Consider the following 22,487-nt stretch of genomic DNA (forward strand, 5'->3'; position numbering starts at 1 on the left):
TAAAGAATAATCCATTCCAAGATTGATGAACCGTGGTACATTTTTACCTAATGAGGAACTGATTGGCGGTCAGTCTGCAACTACCTTCATCAGATAGATACCTACTACTCAAGCAACACATTTGTGTTGCTTGGGTAGTAGGTTACTGTGAGCCATTTCAGGAATACACTTTCTCATGGCTGCAGGTACTTACAGCGCTCACAAGTCACTCCTCATCCTTCCAGGTAACCTGTAATCTTCCAGGTCAGAATATGCAGCTCTGAAATCGTACCTGTGGACCATCATCTGGAATATCCTCTATGGCAGCCATAATGGCATAATGAAGAGGTTCCAATTGATTGCTCGATATTGAGGTTATCAAATGTTCAAGGTGCAAGATTCCTACCTTAATGAATACAGCAACCTTTTCATATTACGGCATCTGTAGTCAGCTATATGCACAATAAATTTTGCCTCCGATTTGGTTGTAGCAAGCTTAAGCATTTGCTGACCTGCTCAGAGATAAGTTGTTTCCCCTCCTGATGCAGATTCTGCTACTCAGGAATTTGGTGCAAGGCAAATTCTATTTGGCCCTTGAGGGGGCCGCACCTCCTAGCTTTGCTCAAGAGTTGGAGGACTGACAAGATTTTTCTCCCAATCCAAATGTTACAGAAAGGACAGGGTCATTTAGTTGACATCCATCTCTTCTGAAGACTCAGTTTCAGATTTTTTTGTTTCCTTGTCTATAAAGGGTCCCTCAGGTGGATAAAAAAGCGAGATCCTCATGGCAGAGCCACACATTAACCCACTCTCTACTTTCACTCGTTTTTGAAAATTTCGAATATTTCAATATTTATAATAATTATAATAATACGTCCATTTTCACCATAATTGAACCATAAGTGCAATTAAAACAGATAAAAATAGGGGAAAAAACAACTTTCAGTATAAAGGTGAATAGGCGGAGTTTTTCAACTCAATATAATAATTATTTCATTATACACATCCAAAATATTTAAATTTGTGAGTTACTATGATTTTCAGTTTTTTTTCATCTGTCAGTATTGTATTCAGTTGTGAACATGTGAATACACTTTGTTGAGGAGCGCCAATTTTTTAGGGAGTGCTTGACTTGTGGTTGACGTTCTTGCTTACTGGTTTTATTCTGGATAAAGTTTTGAGGGACTTATATTTCCACAGACTCTCCAGGAAGAATTCCAATATATTTGTAAAAAAAATTGTGACTCGATAGGTAGAAAATGCCTCTCCCACATTTAGGAACTTAATCCGATGATGATATTAAGAAGTTTTTATACTTCGAGATAGTTTTATTTTCTAATATTTCTGTTACAAATATGAAAACTGCTGTCTATTACAGAAATACTTCTTCACTGCAGAATAAAGAACTACTTCTGATTAATTTTCCTAATAGTCGGTGGCAAGTTATTATAACAGTTTATTGCATTGAATAAATAGGGAGCATCTAAAATGAGCCGTTTCAGGTGGAGGAATTCCTGGTAAATATATTCATATTTTTATGGTCAAATTTCAAGGTAAATATAGATGGCGTAGTCAAAAGGCCCTCTCTTAAGAAAAATTGGTCTACAACTATATTGAAATCCTTGATTAAATATCAATATCATTATTCTCTTCTGCAAAACAGAAACTTGTTGAAAATTCCTTGGCACATCCCCAAGATATAATATTAAAAACACACCTTCCTGACTAATATCACGAGAGATGTTGTAAATTTCTTACAGAGAAAGTTCTTACAGATACTTTCTGTTCGTCCAACAGCAAAATCAATCAAATGTTTGAACTGAGCATCATTAACTTGCAAGCAATGCAAACTAGCTTCTGTTACCTCCCTTGCATTCTGAAGAATTTTGGGTGTCAGCACGTGATAATTTCTTCTAATGAATCATCTAGAATAAGTTGATTGCGACTCGTAGACTTTCAAATATCCCTAAGACAAAAAATCCAGTGGTGTCAACTCGGAGGATGTTGGTGGTCATTCTGTTTAAAAATCTGTTATTCCGTTAATCAGCTGTCGCATCCCTACGACCGACAACCCTCGGAAGTCGAAACTTGTGAGAGTTAAGGATTAACGAGGTTGTACCTTTTAACGTGTGATTTCTAACACGGTTCTGTAGAACTTCTCTTATTGAGGAACTGTCACACTCGGATTATGTATCTTGTGAAAAACTATTGTACCACTCACTCGACTATTATTTCCATTCGAAATTTTTGACGTGAGGGTTGTTGTGAGAAGAGGGTGGCTGTCAAGAAGTCGATAAGATTTCTTTATAGCCCCAATATCAACTGGCTTATTTAGGCATGGTTCTTTTCAACTGGAATGCACTGTATATTTTTAGTTCATTAATATGTTTCATTATTTTTATTTCATACTATGCCTTATTATATTTTTGAATTTATGAAATAGCACGGGCTAAGGGCTGTTTCAATGAAATTGTTTAATTTGGTTTGTATAGAGAGTATTCAGACAAATTCGACGACTCGCCAATTTACTGATATCTTGAAAATGAGGTCTGTGAAGTCAAGGGAATTTCATTTTTCAAAGTTGTGGAAATATCTTTAGATGTCGAATAAGTATTTTTATCAAAAATTTCCCTATCATCAATTGTCAATGTCTATTCAAATTTGCAAATGATACATAATACTGACGACATCCGTGAACACGAAACAAGAATTCTGAGCTACACGAGGCATTTCATTGGATGGAAATCAATATAACATTAAAAGCTAAAGCTTTATAATAAAGTTTTTCAAAGTATCAAGACTCTCAATCTGAATAATACAAATCAAATCCAACAATTCCTTTTGATATTTTGCATTCTCTTATTTGTTATTTAAAGTGCCCACAGATTTTAGCTATTGGTAACAATTTCTTAATAATTCTCAATTGGAAATGATGATAAATAAAATGGATTTATTATTATTAAATTTGTCAGCATGCAGAAATATCTTTGAGTTTTTCTTAAATTTAATAAATTATACCTTATAGTATAAAGCGTTTTTTTTGTGAAATGTATAGATTATTTTTTAATCAACTTGAACGCTTCTGTATTTTTTAAATCATTTTTAGACCTCTACATTTACCAATTCGAACTGCCCTCACCATGGATAACTTCAGTATAACCACGAACGTGTCCTCTCTGACTAGTTCGTCAACCGCTTCGTTTACTTTGGAAGAAATTGCTCTCCTTTTTAGCGAAAGGTCTCCACCCATAGACGGAAAAGCATCCTCTGCACCGATTAATTTGAAAAGGGATTACTTCCATGTGGTCGGGCTGGGATGCTTGGATTTCAGTTTGAAAATTAATGAAAAGGTAACCTTCCAAAATGTTTCTATATTTTCTTGTACTCATTTTGAAGTCACAATTGATATTATTCCATCAGTATAATCAGTCATACCTGGAATGTTATTTTTTCTGTTTTAACATTTCTTTGAAACAGATTTAGAGGTATTAAATACTAAATTGTGTTCACGAAATAACATAATTCCATCAATAACCTCTTTGATTCTTGCTAGTACATATTGACAAAAATGTCAATATTTTCTGAGATATCGTTACAAAAAATTAAGGACCCAGTACTAATTCCTGAAGAACTCTTAAGTTACATCATGTTCCTTGAAGAAACAACTACTACCCTGGCTAATACCACAAGGGCGTTGGATGCTGTTGGTGATACAATTGCTGCAATAGATTTTCAATTATTGGAACACACTTGCAGGCTGGTTTTGGGCTGTTTGGCCACACGTCAGTGCAAGGTAGTGTCTATCATCAATATAAATTCGATGATTTCCGATAATTGAAAATCGTATTCCTTCCGAGTATCATTCCTCGAACTAGGCTGAAACGGACAACAAACAATAGTTTGTTTGAAGGTGGTTGACAATGTTTCGTGGTGCATTTCATTAGTTCGGACTTCCATTGTCTAATATGATATAAATTGATTTGAAATCCGTGACAGAATCTGTAAAAAATTAAAAAGATTAGCTGAACAATAACAATTTCATTAAGGAAAAACTGAAATTACAATGAAATAACATACAAGCAACAATCAAAAAAATAATAAGAAATGAAAATTGAAAATTAAAAGATTCCAATCCAAGTTACTTCACTACGTTTCGATTGTTAGTATTCACAATCGTCTTCAGGTGATAACTGGACTTATTCCTCCGAAATCTGACTATTTATAGGTCATTCGAGTGTTATTCCGGAATAGAAGAGCATGTTTGGACTCATCAATCCACAAGGAGGAACACTGGTTTAGGAGAAAATTCAAAGAAGCCGCATATATGTCGTCCAACAGCGCGTTTAGCCAAGCTAGCGTAGAGATAAGTAACATATGGAAACCTTTAATCAAGCGGAACACGACCAACTCCCGCCAAACGGTCAGCTTCCGCTATAACCAATGAAGCGGAGACAGGGAAGAGGGGATAGGTGAAAGCACTCGAATGACCTATAACTAGTCAGATCTTGGAGGAATAAGTCCAGGTTATCATCCGAAGATGATTGTGGATATTAACAATCGAAACGTCGTGAAGTAACTTGGTTTGGAATCTTTTACTTTTTAATTTTCATTTCTTGTTATTATTTTTTAATTTTTTTGGTTGTTGCTTGTATGTTATTTCATTGTAATTTCAATTTTTTCCTTAATAATGTTGTTATTTTTCAGCTAATCTTTTAATTTTTTACAGATTCTTTCACGGATTTTAAGTCAATTTATATCATACTACTACTATGTTGCTGTGTCGCAGCTGTTCCAATGTTTTGACATTGCTTTCAAAAAAGTTGTTCTACAGCGCCATCTAGTGGCGAGTTACAAAAAAATTGATAGCCTAGAAACATTCTCTATGAAAAATTACTTATACATGTCAAGTTTCATCATGATCGGTTGAGCGATGTAGAAGTTTATCACTTACCAACCAACAAACATCCATTTTTATATATATGATTAGACAATGGAAGTCCGAACTAATGAGAAATAAACAATAGGTTTGTCATCGCCCCATCTGCCTGTGAAAGAGGTTACCAACTGCATATCCGAAATTAATTTACAGTGTGAGGAGTTGAGACTGGCCTGAATGAATTTTTCCTTGAGATGATTTGATATATAGCCAGTCTTCACGTATACCCACTGACTACATGTGAAAAGTTTTCTTTCCTTATACGAAGAACTGGTCAAATTTCGGATATGCGTTTGGTTACCTTGTTCACAGGCAGATGGGGCGATGACAAACCTCTTGTCAGCTTCAGCCTAGTTTGTGGAATGATACTCTGAAGGAATTCTATTTTCAATTATCGGAAATCATCGACTTTATTACTTGTGTTGCACTGTTTGGAACCTTTGGTGTAATAATGAGTATTACTGGAGTTTTTTCCCAACACCAAACCGTTATTTCAACACCTCGACACGTGTTTCGATCCCCAAGTGATCATCTTCAAGTGGAAGATATTCATCTTGAAGATGATCACTTGGTGATCGAAACCCGTGTCTAGGTGTTGAAATAACGGTTTGGTTATATGAATATTACTTCAGTAATATTCATCGAGTTTATGTTGATGATAGACACTACCTTGCACTGACGAATGGCCAATCAGCTTGAAACCGGTCTACCAGTGTGTTTCAATAATTGGAAATCTGTTGCGGCAGTTGTATCACCAACAGCATATGCAGGAATAACTTCAGTGAATAATCCTGCACTGTCGGATATAATTCAACGCCCTTCGTGGTATTAGCCAGGGTAGTAGTTGTTTTCTGATAGGTGTCAGTCCATTAACCGACCGTGTCGGGAGTTGAGACTGGCCAGAACGAATTGTTCCTTTAGATGATTTGATTTATAGCCAGCCATCAAGTATGCCCACTGACTATATGTGAAAAATGATACTGTTCTATTTGACAGTCGTGTAAGGCTTTAACTAAGATAATCTTATAACCTACCTTGGTATTTATGCAATTACCAAAAAGTAGCTCGGCCAAGGCTAGTCGATTATTGTCGGGGCTGGACGTGAGTAAGGAAAGTATGTTTTTTTTACAGTTGAAATAGATGAAAAAAGTAAGCCCTGGGGCTTATCTATAGAAAATTTGATGAAACAGTCAAGTGCCATTGACAGATTAAAAAATATACTTATTACAAAATTGTTGGCCTACTAATTCGAAAATCATTGGCTGCGGTTTCTATAGAATGATTTCTCCAAAGTCAAATTATTTGACTCTGAGTAACTCACTATTCGAGTAGCCATCACTTTTGTATACTGTTATTCTTCAGAATATACCTATACTAAAAAAGTCATTTATATTTGGGATGCAAAGTTTTTAACCACCTTGATGACTCGATTAAAAAATCTCCAAATATTGATATTTTCAAATCCAGACTTGAAGCAATACTCATTGAGAAAAATTGTTACAATATTGACGAATTTATGTCATAGTTCTATCATTTAACCTGTTTGACAATCGATTTTTCAGTTAAAAGTAATACATTTTAATAAAACAACGATAAAAATTAATTGGCGCTCCGGGGCGACTTCATTGATTCCAGTGGCGCATTTGCTTTTTCAGCTGCAGGAAAACCCGGAAAAACCTGCAGCACCACATCATCTGAAGATCTTGATCTACCAATGTCCTCTCTCTTATAAAACAAAATGTAGGGTGTCTCCAGAGGCTGCAATAGATTCAATGCATCGCCAGAACACTTCGTGACACGACTATCGTAAAACTTAAACCAGTTCGTTTCGTCTTTGACCAAGGCGTAATAATGACCAAATTCAACGCCAGAACCACAGTGAACAATGACTGCATGAATATTATAATAGTGGTCTGCTAGATTGAAATGTTCATCTATTTCGAACCTTCCAAAGAGTTTCTTGCTTCCGTCAGAAGTTGAGTCTTGTTTGAAGATCATCAGTGTTATTATTAGATTGACTGGTGCCTCAGATATACTTGTTTCCTTATAACAGTCAGTTAGTTTGGCGCATGTTTGGCAATATAGTCGATCACCACCTGTTTAAAATTACATTTTCAGATGATTTAACAATAAATTTTGCACGGACTGGTTGTTAGTCATATTAGGAAAAGCTTGATGAAGTTCCAGAAATTCACATAAGTTTTCGCTACCTCTTGAACATTCACTACAAAGTAAACAAGTGAGGATTTTTCCAGCAAAAGATTTACAAACACAAGACGAGATGGACTGTAAGGAATCATTCAATCCAGAGCGGTCAGGAGTATTGATTTTGCTATTGTTTTGCTCATGAAGAATATTCAACAAGAACCCCAAGAATTCGGAACAATCCTCTTGTTGTCCTAACGAGTATCTAGTGGACTTCAAAGACTCCAGGAAATCGGTTGGAGGGAAAGATGATACATTCTTACGAAACTGCAGCTGCATGAACAGGTGTTTGAGTTTGATGAATAAGTAGGAAACATTCTCGTTCTCGTTCATCATTAAAACCTCGTTCTTGAAATTTTTCGTCATGAACAACACTTGTAAAATGCTATTCATGTAGCATGTTGTTTTCTAAATTATCCAATCCAATTTTCTTCTCTAGATTTTCAGGACAACTATCTACTGATTCGTAACCACGTTTCACAGAATCTCCATAAGAACCATTTATCAAGCTGCGATCGATCCTTCAAAGTGAAGAAGGGTTTCGTAGAGGGATCGATTCGGCTCTTGCTTCATGAAGCTCTTCCACTGAAATGGAACCAAAACTACGAGGATTGCAACTCATATTTGGGGGGCAAAATGACCTGAGTCCACTGACGGCACAGAAAAAGAAGAAGGTGGATCAATCACTTGTGACTTAACCTTAATAGGAGACTGATGAATATCCACATATCTCGGCTTGTTTCGAAGAGATTTCAGTTCCGTACTGAAATTAGGGCAATGCATGATCTCATCAAAATTGTGTGAAGGAGGAATAGTTCCAAGGACCGAAGCAGCACCAAACTAATTCTTTCTATCAAAAAAGAGGTATAACGGTGATCTTTCGTTGCTTGGCCTATTCTCCTTCCGAGTTCATGAACGAATAACAGAGACTTCGGGTCATAAACACCAAAAATTTCATCTGCTACTGGATGGAACAGATAGTTGTTAATTCCGGCTAAATAGGAAGTGGCGACCGTATCAACGCAAGTGAAGTCCCATACCACAGGTTTACCGTATTTCCATGATATGAGAGACATATCATCTGGTCGTTTACCATCATCTCGTTTCAATATGTCGTTCACTTGGTGATTTCAAGATGTACGCCCTGCACTTCTCCTGCAACTCAAACCATGTGTACCTTTCTCATCAACTATTTGTATATTTGCACTGATGATCAAATAACATGTTCTGGAAATTATTTTTCACACTGATTTTATTTTTTTTTGTTTTTTATATCCTGATAGCGGAAATACTTTGTCAGCGAATTCAATGAGAGCTACAAAGGAAGTGTGTTTTCAATTGTTCTTAAGGATCTTAAATTTTTCGCAGAAACTATGGCAGCTTTTGTTTTTTAATCTTTATTTTTCGTAGAGAAAAACATATTAAATATTCTATTTCAAATCTTGTGAAAATATTCTTTTGGGTCTGGTGTGAATAATACTTTTCACCAACCGATAGAATTACAGTGATTCTGACTATGTTGAAGCATTTTTTTATAAATAGATATTTTTTTACTTTAATATGTGGTAGGATCTGAGAGATCTGACGGAATTACATATGTACTCGTAGATAGGTACATCTTGTTTTTCAAAATTTATACATTTGTGGTCAATAATTGTTGCAGAGTGATTTGTCAAATTTGTAGGGTCGTCGAGTAATATCCTCAAAGTGAAACAACGAAACATATTATTCAACATGTTTCAACCTTTCTTCACCAGTTTCAAAGGCTTTCTGTAGATTCAGAAAAACTGCCCCTATTACTTTTTATCTATCTCCAGCCTCAATCTAATCGTCAAGGCTGTATGGCTCTTTCACAATTATGTTTTCCATTATTATATCTTAAATCATTGATGTGGTTTTTCAGGCTACTTCTGAAAATCCTCGACTGGATCTTCGCATATCGAACAATATCTTGAGGTTCAACACTTGTGCAGACAGTGCAAAAATGTTACTAGAATTTTTAACTTATATATCAAGTGAAGGTGACCTCACATATGATCTCGAAGATGATAGTCCGTTTCCGAGTCCGAAACTCAATAAAGGTCAGGATCAACAGCTGATAAATATCGATTCAAAAATACCAGTTAGAAGTAACATTACGACGAATGATCAAGAACGTCTCAAAATGGATCTTTTCGAAGCCATGCAAGAAGAAACCGTAAAAGATGAAAAACAAGGTAATATAATGCATTGATTTACTCCCATTTGGCATATAATGTTATTTTATGGGGGAATTGTGTAAATTCTGGAAGAGCGTTCATATGTCAGAAGCAAATTATCCGTCTCATTTTTAATATAAAAAATAGAAACAGCTGTAAAGCCGCTTTTTCAAAGTACAATATTCTAACATTTTCCTGTATTTATCTATATAAATTATCAATATATGCAAAGCAACATATTAATAAATTCACAAAAAACTCGGATTACCATTCATATCCTACAAGAAACGCAGATGCACTTTCAGTTACAACGCATAATCTGAAGACATTTGAAAGATCCCCATACTAAGCAGGTACAAGAATATTTAATAAACTTCCACAACATATCTAAAAACTGGACCATAAGAAATTTAAAAAAGAATTAAAAACATTTCTGTGTGCAAAAGCCTATTACTCCATCAGTGAATTCCTGAATGATGATTTTTGATTTACTTGTTGTCTGAGAGTTACATATGTTTGTCTGATCTTTAGAAATATTAGTGTTTGTGACATTTTATTATATTTTGTTCAATGTAACAGTATTTGACGTGTACATCTATCCTAAGGATGGCTGCTATGTAGCGAGTGCGAATAAATTATTTTGATTTTAATCTCTCTCTAATGAATATTAGAGATTCGGACTTCCATGGGCTAAATGCATCAACACGTTTTCAAATCTAAGAGTAAAGAAATTGATATACCTACTGGAAAAGTATAGAAGTAAAAATTTCAGAGTTTGTATGAAGTAGGGTATTACATTAAATTCAATAATAAAGAAAAATTATCTATCAGAGACACGTTGAATGTTGCTTCCCCAAAATACGCCTGTTCAACGGATTTATTCTTCACTTATACTACAAACTAAACGCTTATACAAAGGCGAAGACAAAACTATTCGGAAACACCTAGTCAGCGAGGTTCATTGCCTTCGTAAACAATAATGTCAGGATCCCGCAAAAACAACACCATTAATAAAACTTCTAATCAGTACTTATCTAGCTGCTAGTGATGTGTAGATTCCTATGGCCCGCTACTACGCAAATTCGTGAAAAGCTCTTAATTCTACGTCCACACGGTCTAAATAGGAACACCACCATCCATATGACTTCGGAAAATTTGTGGTTTAGTCGCTACGTACAAGGCAATAAAGTTCAAAAAGGTCTGACCCCATCCACTTCGACGTGTTCTTAAAGGTAGCACCGTCCGGGCGAAATTTTGATTTACCATACCAGAGAAAAACATCTCCCAATGCTTGACTGGCCTAACATTGCCGGAGATGATTTTAAACGGTCCAGAAGAAATAATTCATTCGATAAAATTCATCCCAATCGATAATAAGGATATTGCAAGATCGCTCCACAGCAGAATTACCCAATCACAATATCACAAGACACGGCAGGTTTATATCCGTCAAAAGACGTAATTTCATATTCGAAAACTAGAATTTGCCTGAAATCAAATTTTCCGAACGTTATCATTCAGTTTCACTCACGAAATGCCACAGAGCGGATTGACCAAAAAAAAAAACGTTTCTTTTTTTTCCTTTCAACAAAAAACTTATCGAGTTGGCTGGAACTATATATCGGGTGTTTCACAAATAGACTCATTCTAATTTAATAATTAGGGTTCAACTATTTACAACTAATCGTAACAAGGGAAATCCCTAGAAATCTTATCTTGCAACAAGTGCTCTAATGGTCCAAACGGATTTGACCTTGAACCTCAATTCTCAAGATCAACTACTTTAAAAGAACCCAAAAGGAGCAGAAAATTTTACATTCAAATATGTATTCAAGTCCAGGGTTGATGACCCTCGATTCTTCTTTTTTTTTGAAAAACAGGAAAATGGCTTGGACATAGAAGGACTTTTCGTTAACCCTTTTTTACCCTTTTCAATTCCAGTATCAAAAGTAGGACTTTCCATATCAAAAACTTGAGTTGACCTTTGAATGGTCTTGAAAATATCGCTATCCTTACGAAATTTGTAGGGGTTTCAATATTTTTTCTGTCTTGATGTAAGTCAAGGTGATTAAATAAATGATGAAATGAAAATCACACAATTAACAACAACGAAAGGCAGGTTTTTCTCACAATATTTAGTAAATTTTGACTAATAACATTTCACCTATTTATTTCGCCATTGAATTCAACTGATGGCAACTTTCCAGTTGCCGTTAACTGTCAGAAGATATAATAACATTTATTCTTCTTGTTAAAAAGTTTACATTTTTTCACAAGAAATAAGTCTAAGTCCCGGGTCTAAGAAAGAAACGCGTGTTTTTTGTTCAAAATTAGCTTCATTCATAAACGTAATCTCCATCAAGAGCCACACATTCATTCCAGCGCTGCTCTAACATTTTAAAACCACTTTTGTAGGACGATTTATCTTTTACCTCAAAATAGGCATCAGTTTCAGCAACAACCTCTTCATTCAAGCAAAATTTCTTATTGGTGAGCTTTTTTTGAGGTCTGCGAACAGCCAGTAGTCGCTAGGAACCAAATCTAGCGAATATGGTGGATGTGGGAGCAATTTGAGGTTCAATTCATGTAGTTTTGTCATTGTTTTGATTGACTTGTAACATTGTGCATTGTCTTGATAAAACATTTTTTTCTTTGCCATTTGTTTGTTTGCAATTTTGGCCTTCAAACGTTCCAATAACGCTATATAATATTCACTGTTGACGTTATTTTCCTTCTTAACATAGTCGATGAATATTACACCATGCACATCCCAAAATACCGAGGCCTTAACCTTTCCAGCCGATTGTTGTGCTTTCGGGCGCTTTGGACAACGTTCTCTAGTTGCTCTCCACTCAAATGACGATTGTTTTGATTCAGGAGTGAAGTGATGAATTCATTGTCACATATCGATGCAAAAATGTTTATGAATAAACATGACCAAACACTGCTGAGAATCATCAATACATTCTTGTTTTTGGTCAACAGTGAGCTTGCGTGGCACCCACATTGAATAGAACTTTGTCATAGTCAAATGCTCATGAAATATAAAGCCAACACGTTCTTTTGATATCTTTACAATATCAGCTAACTTACGCAATTTCACTTTTTGATCATTTAAAACGATTTTGTGAATTTTTTTAAAGTTTTCTGGTGTTACTGCCTCATTTGGACCATCGTTGTCTCTACAACCACATTTGAAGTCAGCAAACCACCATTTAATTATTGTTTCTGATGGAGCAGAGTCCTCATAACACTTTTCAAGTCATTGCTTTGCTTGAATGGTATTTTTCCTATCAAGAAGCAGTGTGAAATTAAAACACGAAATTGTTTTTGATTCATTGTTTTGAAAATAACAAAAATAGTGTCACTCTTAGCACAATAACTCACAAACTTGTGAGTAGAATATCTTGAAATTTCAACAGCTTTTTTTCGAAGGTTAGTACTAACTGAAAAAGCGGTGAATGCAATAAGACTAGCGCCATCTATATGTTAGACCAGAGAACATGGAGAGTCTTGGGCTCTTGCGGTAGATATTTTCAAAGACTTTGAATGGGTTGTTAATCTCTAGTATTTTCATCATATTTGGAAATACCAGCTGTTTTCAAATCTTGACCGGATATTTCAAAGTTTTTGGACGCTTCTTGAAACTTATCAACGTTGGGATATTTAAGCGGCAAGTAAAAACTTGCCGCTTGAAGTGACATTCTGAAAAGTTTCATAACTGGTTTGTATTATGTTTTATTATTGTTGAAATCAAATGATTTTTTATCAATATTTGAATGAAATTATTGTAATTCATTTCCGTCTAAACCTTTTTTGGTCTTCCATTTAGAAGAAAGTTCAGTGCCGGCATCATCCCACGATTCGATGAACTTCTTTTACTTCCCTGATGAGCAGCCATCTTCCTCCCAATGTAACGGAAGGTTGTACAGACGCACCTCCGAATCGAATGTCCATCCACTTGTTGCCCAGGATCTTGGCGACACCACCAGGTACCCTTTCAGAGATATTACCGAAGAATTTGGTAAGTTTGTTTTCATTCTTCTTTTTCTCTGTATAAATACTTTTATTCCATTAACCTCATTGAAGCGTTCATTCATTTCAATAATTCAGGACAAATAAACCCTAAACAGGCTGTCTGCTGATAAACTTACAACTGAGTTTTTTCCCAGACCTTTATTTTTTCGATATATATATTTAAAAGAAGAAATAGAACTTTATTTCCAGATAGGCAAGCCTAATATAAACATAATTAATGTACTTTATCAAAATATAATACATAAAAATCAAAATAGTCTATTATAACCAAATAACAGAAAATAATTGAGTTATATATGGAGCTAACAAGTAAAAACATAGTTCAGGTGTATTACAAAAAAAAAAAAACATAATTCAGCACTTATGGTGATATCACCTATCATTGTTTCTGAGTTTTTTCGAAAATGTGCTGTAACTTTTTTCCTGTCAAAAATTTCTTGTTTCTATAAAAACATTTCCAAAGCACTTTTTTACGTAGAATTCAATGGTGTGTAAAGAAACTTATTTTTTTCAAATGAGATATCAATAGTTATTGATGGAAAACATTTTCATTTAATGAGGCACCCTGTATATTCCTGCATATTTCAATAGAGCTTAAAATTACCTTTCTAAAAATGTAGCACATTGAAAAACCTAGATCTGTATTTGAAATATGACTTTAGCTAAACATCAAGTGTGCTATATTTTCAGAAAAGTAATTTCAAGCTTTACTGAAATATACAGGGTGTCTCATAAAAAGTAGTTTTCCATCAATAACTATTGTAACGAAGTTTCTAATTTCCCAGTCAGGTAGAAACAGCTTTTTCATTTTGTGTTTATAGTATTGCTCCGTTATTTAGTTGACCCTGACTGAATGAATACCTTCCTAGATCAAAGTGTCACTCTATCGTGATAGAAATCCCAGCTCGTCAATGCGATTTGCCACTCTATAGCGATAATAGGAAACTGTACTATGCCAGGTCGCCAATGAGATTTGAAAATCATACATTATTTGTTATTACACCGTACCGCCGATGGAGGGCACCGGACGCCGCGTAGATCTTTATTTCAAATAATTTCGAGAGTATCCGTTCGAGTTCCAGTATATAAAGGCAAACCGGCAGACAAAAAAGTGAGTGGATAACAGAAAGAAAAGCGTGAGATATAAAGTAGTGGTTCTCAGTTCGTTTGATATTTCGACAAATAATTGTCCGTTTTGTAAAGGCCGTGTGAAGAACACCCTTGACATAATATACCAAGTGGACAATTATATTCTATGTATTGATTATTTTATTTTGAAGAAGGCCGTGTGATGAACACCCCTCAAGTTGATACCACCGTATATGGCTAGTTACTATTTGTTTTGGAACTGAGAATCACAAATCCTCATATAAGAGCTTTGAATGAGATTAGCACTTGTGCTTTCGCATCGTTTGCCGTAGTTTTTTAACCGTCTGTCGATGCTTGGCATGATGAATGCGTAACCTTTTTCTGCTTTCTTCCGCTTGTAAAAATAGTAATAGATTGATTTTTCTTGATACCTGTATAACCCATATTGTTGTGTTGGAATAAATTTAATAACATTCGATCTTTTTGTTTCATTTTACTTCTAACTAAAAGCAGCAGGTACCCAGGATTGAAACCCAAAATGGCAATTAAAGCCTGCCGTACTGGCTACAGTTGATTTAGTCAATATGTTAGTGACCGCTGGTGATATCTTATTTAAAAAAATAAGTTATTTACATCATAGAATTTTACGTAAAAAGTGCTTTGGAAATGTTTTCATTGAAGCAAGAAATTTTTTACAGGAAAAAGTTACAGCACATTTTCGAAAAAACTTAGAAACAATGATGGACATCAATATGCGGTTTTCTCCATAAGTTTGTCATGAAATTTGACCCTCAGACACAGCTATCAGTTTTCATTTATCTAGTTTGATCAATTAATCAATCCATCAATCAAACATTTATTGAATCAGTTTTCCTTCATAATTACATTAGACAAAAAAAACATAACATCATCATAATATAAAACATACATAAAAAAAAGTTAATAAGCTACAATCAAATTAGGATTCAAGAAGAAACTCATCCACAGAGTAGTATGCTTTTTGCAATAGAAAAATTTTGAGTCGCTTTTTAAAAACATTGATATTTGAGAATTCAATGACCTCACTAAGCTTATTATATAGCTTAACCCCAAAGCACACGGGGTGATTCTTTGATACTGTCAATCTACTATAAGGTTGATGTAGTTGAGAGTTATTTCTGGTAAAATGTTCATGGATTTGCTCATTTCTAGGAATAATTGAAATATTGTTTTTTATATATATCAGAGTTTGGTAGATATACAAACTAGGCATTGTAAATAAACTATAACGAATGAATAATGGCCTGCAGTGTTCACCTGAAGATGCACCAGCCAGATTACCTTTTTCTGAATAACAAAAACTTCCATCAGCTTTAGCTGATTAGCCCCACTGTTCAAGACCATAGGAAGGGGTTGGCCTGAACCACTCAAAAGCACAAGGCATAATTTGTCAATAGGGCCTGATGTCATGACATATCATATTGGTAGAAGCCTTGGTGATCGGTAGTTCCTTGCTTACGAAGTCCTCAAACTCGTTTAGTCAAGTCAGGGGGATAAAAATTGGGTGGAGTATTCATTTACTTCATACACCCAAGTGCCCTAATTTTGTTCTCAGTTCCTTAAAACTAATCAGAAACAACCCTTAGTTCTAGGGGAATGGCATGGTGTAAACGCTTGGGTGGATCAGTTCCATGGACAATGCAAAGGGTGCAAAAGCGTTACAACACCAGAAGAAATAAAAACTTATATTAGTCATACTCAAGATTGTCAGTTGGAAAAAACTCTCATTTGTATAAAAGCATTCAATGCTACAATCACTTTACTGCTATTCTCATCAAATATTAATGTTTTTAAAAATACTCTGAACAGATATTTGCAGGAAAAAGTATTTCATTCGATGCAGGAGTTTTTAGAAAACCCAGATTAAAATATTGTTTTTACTCTTAATTTTTGTATTGTATATGCTATTTGTAAGTGATGTTGTTGACTGATCCAATAAGTTTTGCTATCTGTTGCAAACATTAACATGAAAGGTTAAAAAAATCGGAACTTGGCTAAATGTAGATAATTTCTAGACTCTGATTCAATAGTAGCGAGAAGGAGGAAATAATGTAAACGCCTGTGTCACAGCAATTAATTCGGTCCCGGAAAAGTGAAACAAACTATTTTGGACACAGACTATCGTTCCTTTTTTACCAATCTCGATACCGATACCGTGCAGTACTGACTAATATCAAAAAATGTACCTGAAGTAAATATGTAAAGGAAGCGTTGTCACATAGATTTCGCATTCCCTTGAAATATACAATAAGTAACACGATTTGTATTCCATTTTCTAATAACTTCAGAGGTGGGGTGTAACAAGACTGCGGGAGTTGTCAGCAAAAATCCATCCCATTTTTATCCCCTCAAATTGACTGGACTAGTTTGGGGACTTTTTGTAAGCGAGACACAATTTCAATTTTTTTTTTAATATTCAAATTTTTATTTGGTTCATAACAACCTACTACCAAGGTTCTAGGTTACAAATTTGATCATTCAAGCATATTACACTCCGGAAATATGCTCCTTGATATAAGTTTTGCTTTAGTTTTTTTCAAATTTGTATTGTTTTGGTGGGATGAAGCGGTACATTGAATTCAATACTTGATAATATTTCTGGAGTCTCTCAGACCTTTTACAGATTTGAATAGAGCTATCTCATCAAACTGTTTTGACTCATTACTAAAAGAAATTCTAGCCTTGCAGATCACCCATTACTGAGAGAGTTCACAGGTTCTTGAACTATTCATTTCGCTTGTTATTTTCAATTAATTCACTCAGCAGCTTGAGTTTGTGGGAAATGAAGTTATTATTCTTGTTAAAAAAGAAATGATAGACAACGAGCCGGGCCTCTACCCCAAAGACGGCATCCCGGAGATCAAGTGGCTGTCCAATGACCCTGTTCGAATAGTCGAAGACCATTTCAACCCCCCCTCCGACAAGGTGGACGTTCTGAAGGCCCCGAGTAGTTTTCCCCACGCCGTGGTTCGATACACGTTACGCGACATGTCTATAAGTTGGAACATTTATGGCGGGAACGATTTCGAATCGATCACTAAGGATAACAAAAGCAAAACCAAGAAGAAGAAGAAGAAGACCGTTAATTTTGCCGATAGAACCGGTCACAAAGCGAGTCCAACGAAATCGTCTGATACGGAGATTCATCTGGGGTGTCAGAAGAAGGCTGTTCCTTGGTTGAAGAAGGGCGGCATTAATCGGAGACACGACATTAACGTGGAGTTGTTGTTGGTAGGGGTAAGTAATGAGGGTCACCTTATAAGTTTTTTCATAAAGTAAGAAACACATTTTTTGGAACCAACTGTTCTAGTGTTTTTCAAAGTATTCACTTTTGATATTGATAATTTTTGGAAGCGATAAAATAAATTTTTGAAACAGTTTTTACACTCTGAAGTTGATATCTTGAAAATACGGGTTTGGAAGGCTTTAATAACTTCTCAATATGAAGAAAATCACTATCCATGCCTTTTTTCTTTGACAAAAATAAATAAAAATATCCCACATAGAAATATTATAATCAAAATAGTACGAAATCTAATAGCAGAACATTCATGTCTTTGTATTGTTTTTATTATCCCAAGAAACAATAAATGTTTATGAATAGGATTAACTAAATTAACTTGAGATACAAATTTAACAAAATAATGAGATATTGAACAAGAAAACACAAGTTATTGATACTGTGACAGATTAAAGAATTAACTGTCTTAAACACATATTTCCAACAATATTCTACTAATCATAAACTAATTTATTTATTGCACTTAGCAACTAACGCTTAATTTATTTCCACTATTTGAATTTCTTGTTTAGCCGTTCGATTCACTTTCTGAACTGTCCTCTTAGGTCGGGAAGCCGGGCTTATATCGGTAACGGTCCTTTCTAGAAATCTGTAGTCGGTTCGGTTCTAGAGTTTTACCGGCGATTCCCGACTGCATTATTTCGCGGTGATGTCATGTGTTTGTTTGCTGAGTCGGCCGGCATATCGGTCAGGGGCGGCTTCAGATTCGTTACAATATAAACAGTGAACTAAAATATAAAAAAATATGAATAATCGATTAAAAAAAAACTAAGTAGAATAATCAATATGGCAAATAGTCAAATGTGAAAATGATATAATCCTGTTTTTTTACTTTAATACATTAAATATTTTTTCAATTGATTTTTGAATTGTATAATATATTATGATTCAATCATAATACATTGATTTCTGTCTAAAATTATATTTGAAATTACTAACTGAATATAATTTTGTTTTCCTAGTGTTATGACTATGAATATTATTGATTTCTATTGAATTTATGTTTTAAATTTTTTATTCATTTGTTACTGAATGAATGAAACAACAAATTTTTTGTTTGTTCAAATCTAATAAACTTTCATCTATATATAATCCTAGGAATTTAATAGAATTGCTATAACTTATTGAATTGTATAGGATTATAGGATTGCTGAAGTCATTTTTTTTTTAAATAATTTCTTCAAATGGAAAACGAATAAGTAATTTCAAGAGAGTATTATAATAAATTGGCAGAAAATTTTGAATAAAATAGTAGGCAGTCTTAATGAGCAAAACCTTGATCCTTTCAGGAATCATAAAAGAGGTTTGCAAGTTTTTATTGTCTCTAACAGCTCTTCTTGTTTGATTACATGATCCCCAGGGAATGAGATACACATAGTGAGATAAATACATTTCATGCAGTATTTGGTCTAGTTCTCTCAAAACCTCTACGTATTTAGGTCTGTGCTTTAAGGACAGCTGATTAGCGGATATGGTAAAAGTGGTCGTTTCTGTTTTATTTATATATAGCATGAAATTTAATATCAGAATTTTGTGATTGAAGGTGTATTGATGATTGATTTGAAGTAATTGGAAATCTACATATTGAGTCTCATAATGCATTCCTGGTTTGGCCTAGCACCACCGATTATTTAATGGCGAATAGAAACTATATTGTGTCGTGTTCATTCATTTAACGGGCTACCCCAATCAACAAAATATTGAAAACCAAATGCACTTTAAATAACAAAACTAAATTATAAGTAAAGACTGCAGGTACACCAAATTTTTCGTTCTTAATTTTTGACGACTGTATACAATCTTTGAATTGTCACACAAGATAATAAACTCTACTTTACTAGTTGAACCTGAATCAATAGTACACAAGTTTCGACTTCCGAGGGTTGTCGTTCGTAGGGTTGCGACGGCTGGTTAACGGAAAAACATATTTTGAACCGACATATTTTTTCAAACTCCTAATTAGTTCAAATCTAACCTATCTGAATGCACTAGCATTTTTAAATTAATAGTTATTCAAAAGAAGGCAAAATAAACTTTGGGGTCCCTCAAGGCTCAGTTTTTAGTGTACTATTATTTCTTCTTTATATAAATGACCTGACAACTATCGAATTAAGATTCACACGATTTGCCGACGACACTACAATTTTATGGCACAACCGAAATCCCTCTGAACCTGAAACTTCTATAAACTGTGTTTTCATCGATGAATTCCCATTTTTTAACAAATACTTTGTTATTTTGCAACACCATGAGAGCATGGTGGCAAACAGCATGGTAAAACCACGAGTAGTTTTATTTACCATTCTGTTTGCCACCATTAATTGTTGTTATTTGAACATTTTTTTGTGTTCATTTGTGAATACAGCTGTTTGGTAAATTGTCTATCTATTTTCCTAATTTTGAGTACCCTTTGTCTGCGGAAACTCACAGGTTGCAGTGTTGAGAAGCTAGAGGTCTTTACGACCCTCTGTTTGAAAAAAATCTGTTTTTCGATTAACCAGCTGTTGCACCCCGACGAACGACAACCCTCAGAAGTTGAAACTTGTGCGAGCTAAGGATTAACGAGGTCTTACCTTTTAACATGTGATTCCTACAATCTACTATCACTAGTTATCAAGAGGGAATACAATATTAACTAATCTGGTATTTTAATGTTATTTAGTATGAATAATGGTGTGTTACAGATTCGTTTCCAATATGAAATATATCCAGAAACTACTATCCATGCATCAAGGCAGGTTTTGTCGATATCTGACTACTGTATTAAAGATAAACTAGAAAGTAGTAGAATTAATAAATTTCTATATCACGACGTCAATGAACTAAGACCGAAGCAGACTAGGGCTCATATGGTAAGTCTTATTTTTTAATTGTTTTATTCCATTTCATTCTAAGCATGAATGAAGTGTAGAAATTCACATGTTTGTATGTTCGATTTATTATGTGTTTCTATTGAATCAGTTGATGCAGTTATTAGATTACTGAAAAATAACTATATATATATATATATATATATATATATATATATATATATATATATATATATATATATATATAGAGGTTGAAGGTTAGCACGACTGGCTAAGTTAAGAAATAGCACGGGGATTGAAACGGGTGTGCAGTCGGAGACAGCAAACAACAAAAATAGCTGCACTTTAGCACAACATTCCATCAACCATGACCATAAAATTGCATATGACAATGTCAAAATATTAGACCAATCCAACAACGTACACAAAAGAATGTTCCTAGAAATGACAAACATTTTCAAAAATCCTCTCAGTATGAATTCTAGAAGAGACATAGAAGGACTTAGTATAATCTACACTTACCTACTTCACTTAGACAATCAAAACAGACGCACCAACCATCCTGCTACCAATCCAATACAATAAAAGTCAATCTGCACATCATAATGATTGGAAATATCAGTCAATAAACCCTTTTTTAACTCAATCAAAAAATAAATTTACATTCAACCATTCATCTATCAATTTTCAATATTTGCTGTAAATGACAAGACAACTGTTCATTCCTCCAAGATGTTAACCACAACAAAATTCTATTCAATTTATTTTTAAAAAAATTCATCACAAATTTCAATTAGCACTTTATTCCTGTCTGATGATAAACTTAGTCACTTTTGCATTCCATACCACAGACATGGATCTTTTCTCCTTTTCCAATATTTTTTGACAAGACAATTGACAGTTGACTTGGACATGATCCTTTCACAAGATGTATACAAAAAATTTAAAAAAATTTTATTTTACAACAATCTAATGTTATTAGTGCCATCCACATTTTATTATAATGTTCTCAATTTTAACCTGTTATCCAGTATCATGAGTGTTTCATAAATCATCACAGTTTCATAGTGTTTTAAGAAAATAATTCTTCCCATGCTTGCTTCATATACATAACCTCAACTTTCGTAAGTAAAGTACAACAAATTTTTGACAATTGTTAATTTTCATCTTATCATCTAGAGTTCCTGAAGAAGAGTCAATAAAGTCTCGAAAGCTTGAACAGAAAAAAGAGTTCTCATTTTTCTCTGTCTCCGACTGCACACCCGTTTCAATCCCCGTGCTATTTCTTATATATATATATATATATATATATATATATATATATATATATATATATATATATATATATATATATATATATATATATATATACTCAAAAAAAAAGGGAGCAAACCGCGGACACGTGTTTCTGGCTATTGGCCTTTTTTTTTGAGTGCTGTGTCCACGAATTATTTTTCTTAATTTGTATCATACACACTCGATAAAATCTCTATTCATGAAAGTATATTCGGTCTGTTTAGAAGTAAATAATAAATAAAATATATATATATATATATATATATATATATATATATATATATATATATATATATATATATATATATAATCTAGAAAGGTTAACGCAGTCAAGCTGCTGGAAAATAATTCCATGCATCAACCTTTCTAGATTTCATATCATTTCTAGAAACATGTGGATTCGTTCTCCGATGGCATTTCAGGTTAGCTTCCCAAATTTCTGCTACCGCAGTTGTCGGTTGACTGGTCAAACCACCAACACTGACATAAAAACTTGGCAAGTTGACTTGGGTGTCACACCAATAGGTGGTTCCACTTATGTTTCGCTTGCGTTTACGCAGCTATTTTTATCAAGTACTTTCTTGGTTTTTTCTCAT

At 34.2% G+C, this 22,487-nt stretch overlaps 1 protein-coding gene and 1 long non-coding RNA gene across 4 annotated transcripts in view; one reads left to right on the plus strand and one right to left on the minus strand.

The window, feature by feature from the left end:
- The window catches only part of Atg2 (Autophagy-related 2), a 151,450-nt gene that overhangs the window by 93,016 nt on the left and 35,947 nt on the right, over positions 1–22,487 (plus strand). For 2 of the 3 annotated variants that reach the window (XM_074186199.1, XM_074186201.1), the window contains 5 exons: positions 3,086–3,329; positions 9,024–9,336; positions 13,151–13,342; positions 17,294–17,721; positions 20,470–20,637. In XM_074186199.1, the coding sequence (XP_074042300.1) occupies positions 3,086–3,329; positions 9,024–9,336; positions 13,151–13,342; positions 17,294–17,721; positions 20,470–20,637 (1,345 nt within the window). The remainder of the gene's footprint in view (positions 1–3,085; positions 3,330–9,023; positions 9,337–13,150; positions 13,343–17,293; positions 17,722–20,469; positions 20,638–22,487) is intronic. The other variant, XM_074186200.1, reaches the window with a different exon arrangement.
- The window catches only part of LOC141487294 (uncharacterized), a 32,220-nt gene continuing 27,752 nt past the window's right edge, over positions 18,020–22,487 (minus strand). Inside the window, exon 3 of the long non-coding RNA XR_012468314.1 lies at positions 18,020–18,513. This is a non-coding gene — a long non-coding RNA (uncharacterized lncRNA). The remainder of the gene's footprint in view (positions 18,514–22,487) is intronic.

The sequence above is a fragment of the Leptinotarsa decemlineata genome, unplaced genomic scaffold (assembly GCF_025532065.1).
Source record: "Leptinotarsa decemlineata unplaced genomic scaffold, Ldec_3_MD MMD2_tig00078422_RagTag_RagTag, whole genome shotgun sequence".
NCBI classification, from domain to species: domain Eukaryota; kingdom Metazoa; phylum Arthropoda; class Insecta; order Coleoptera; family Chrysomelidae; genus Leptinotarsa; species Leptinotarsa decemlineata.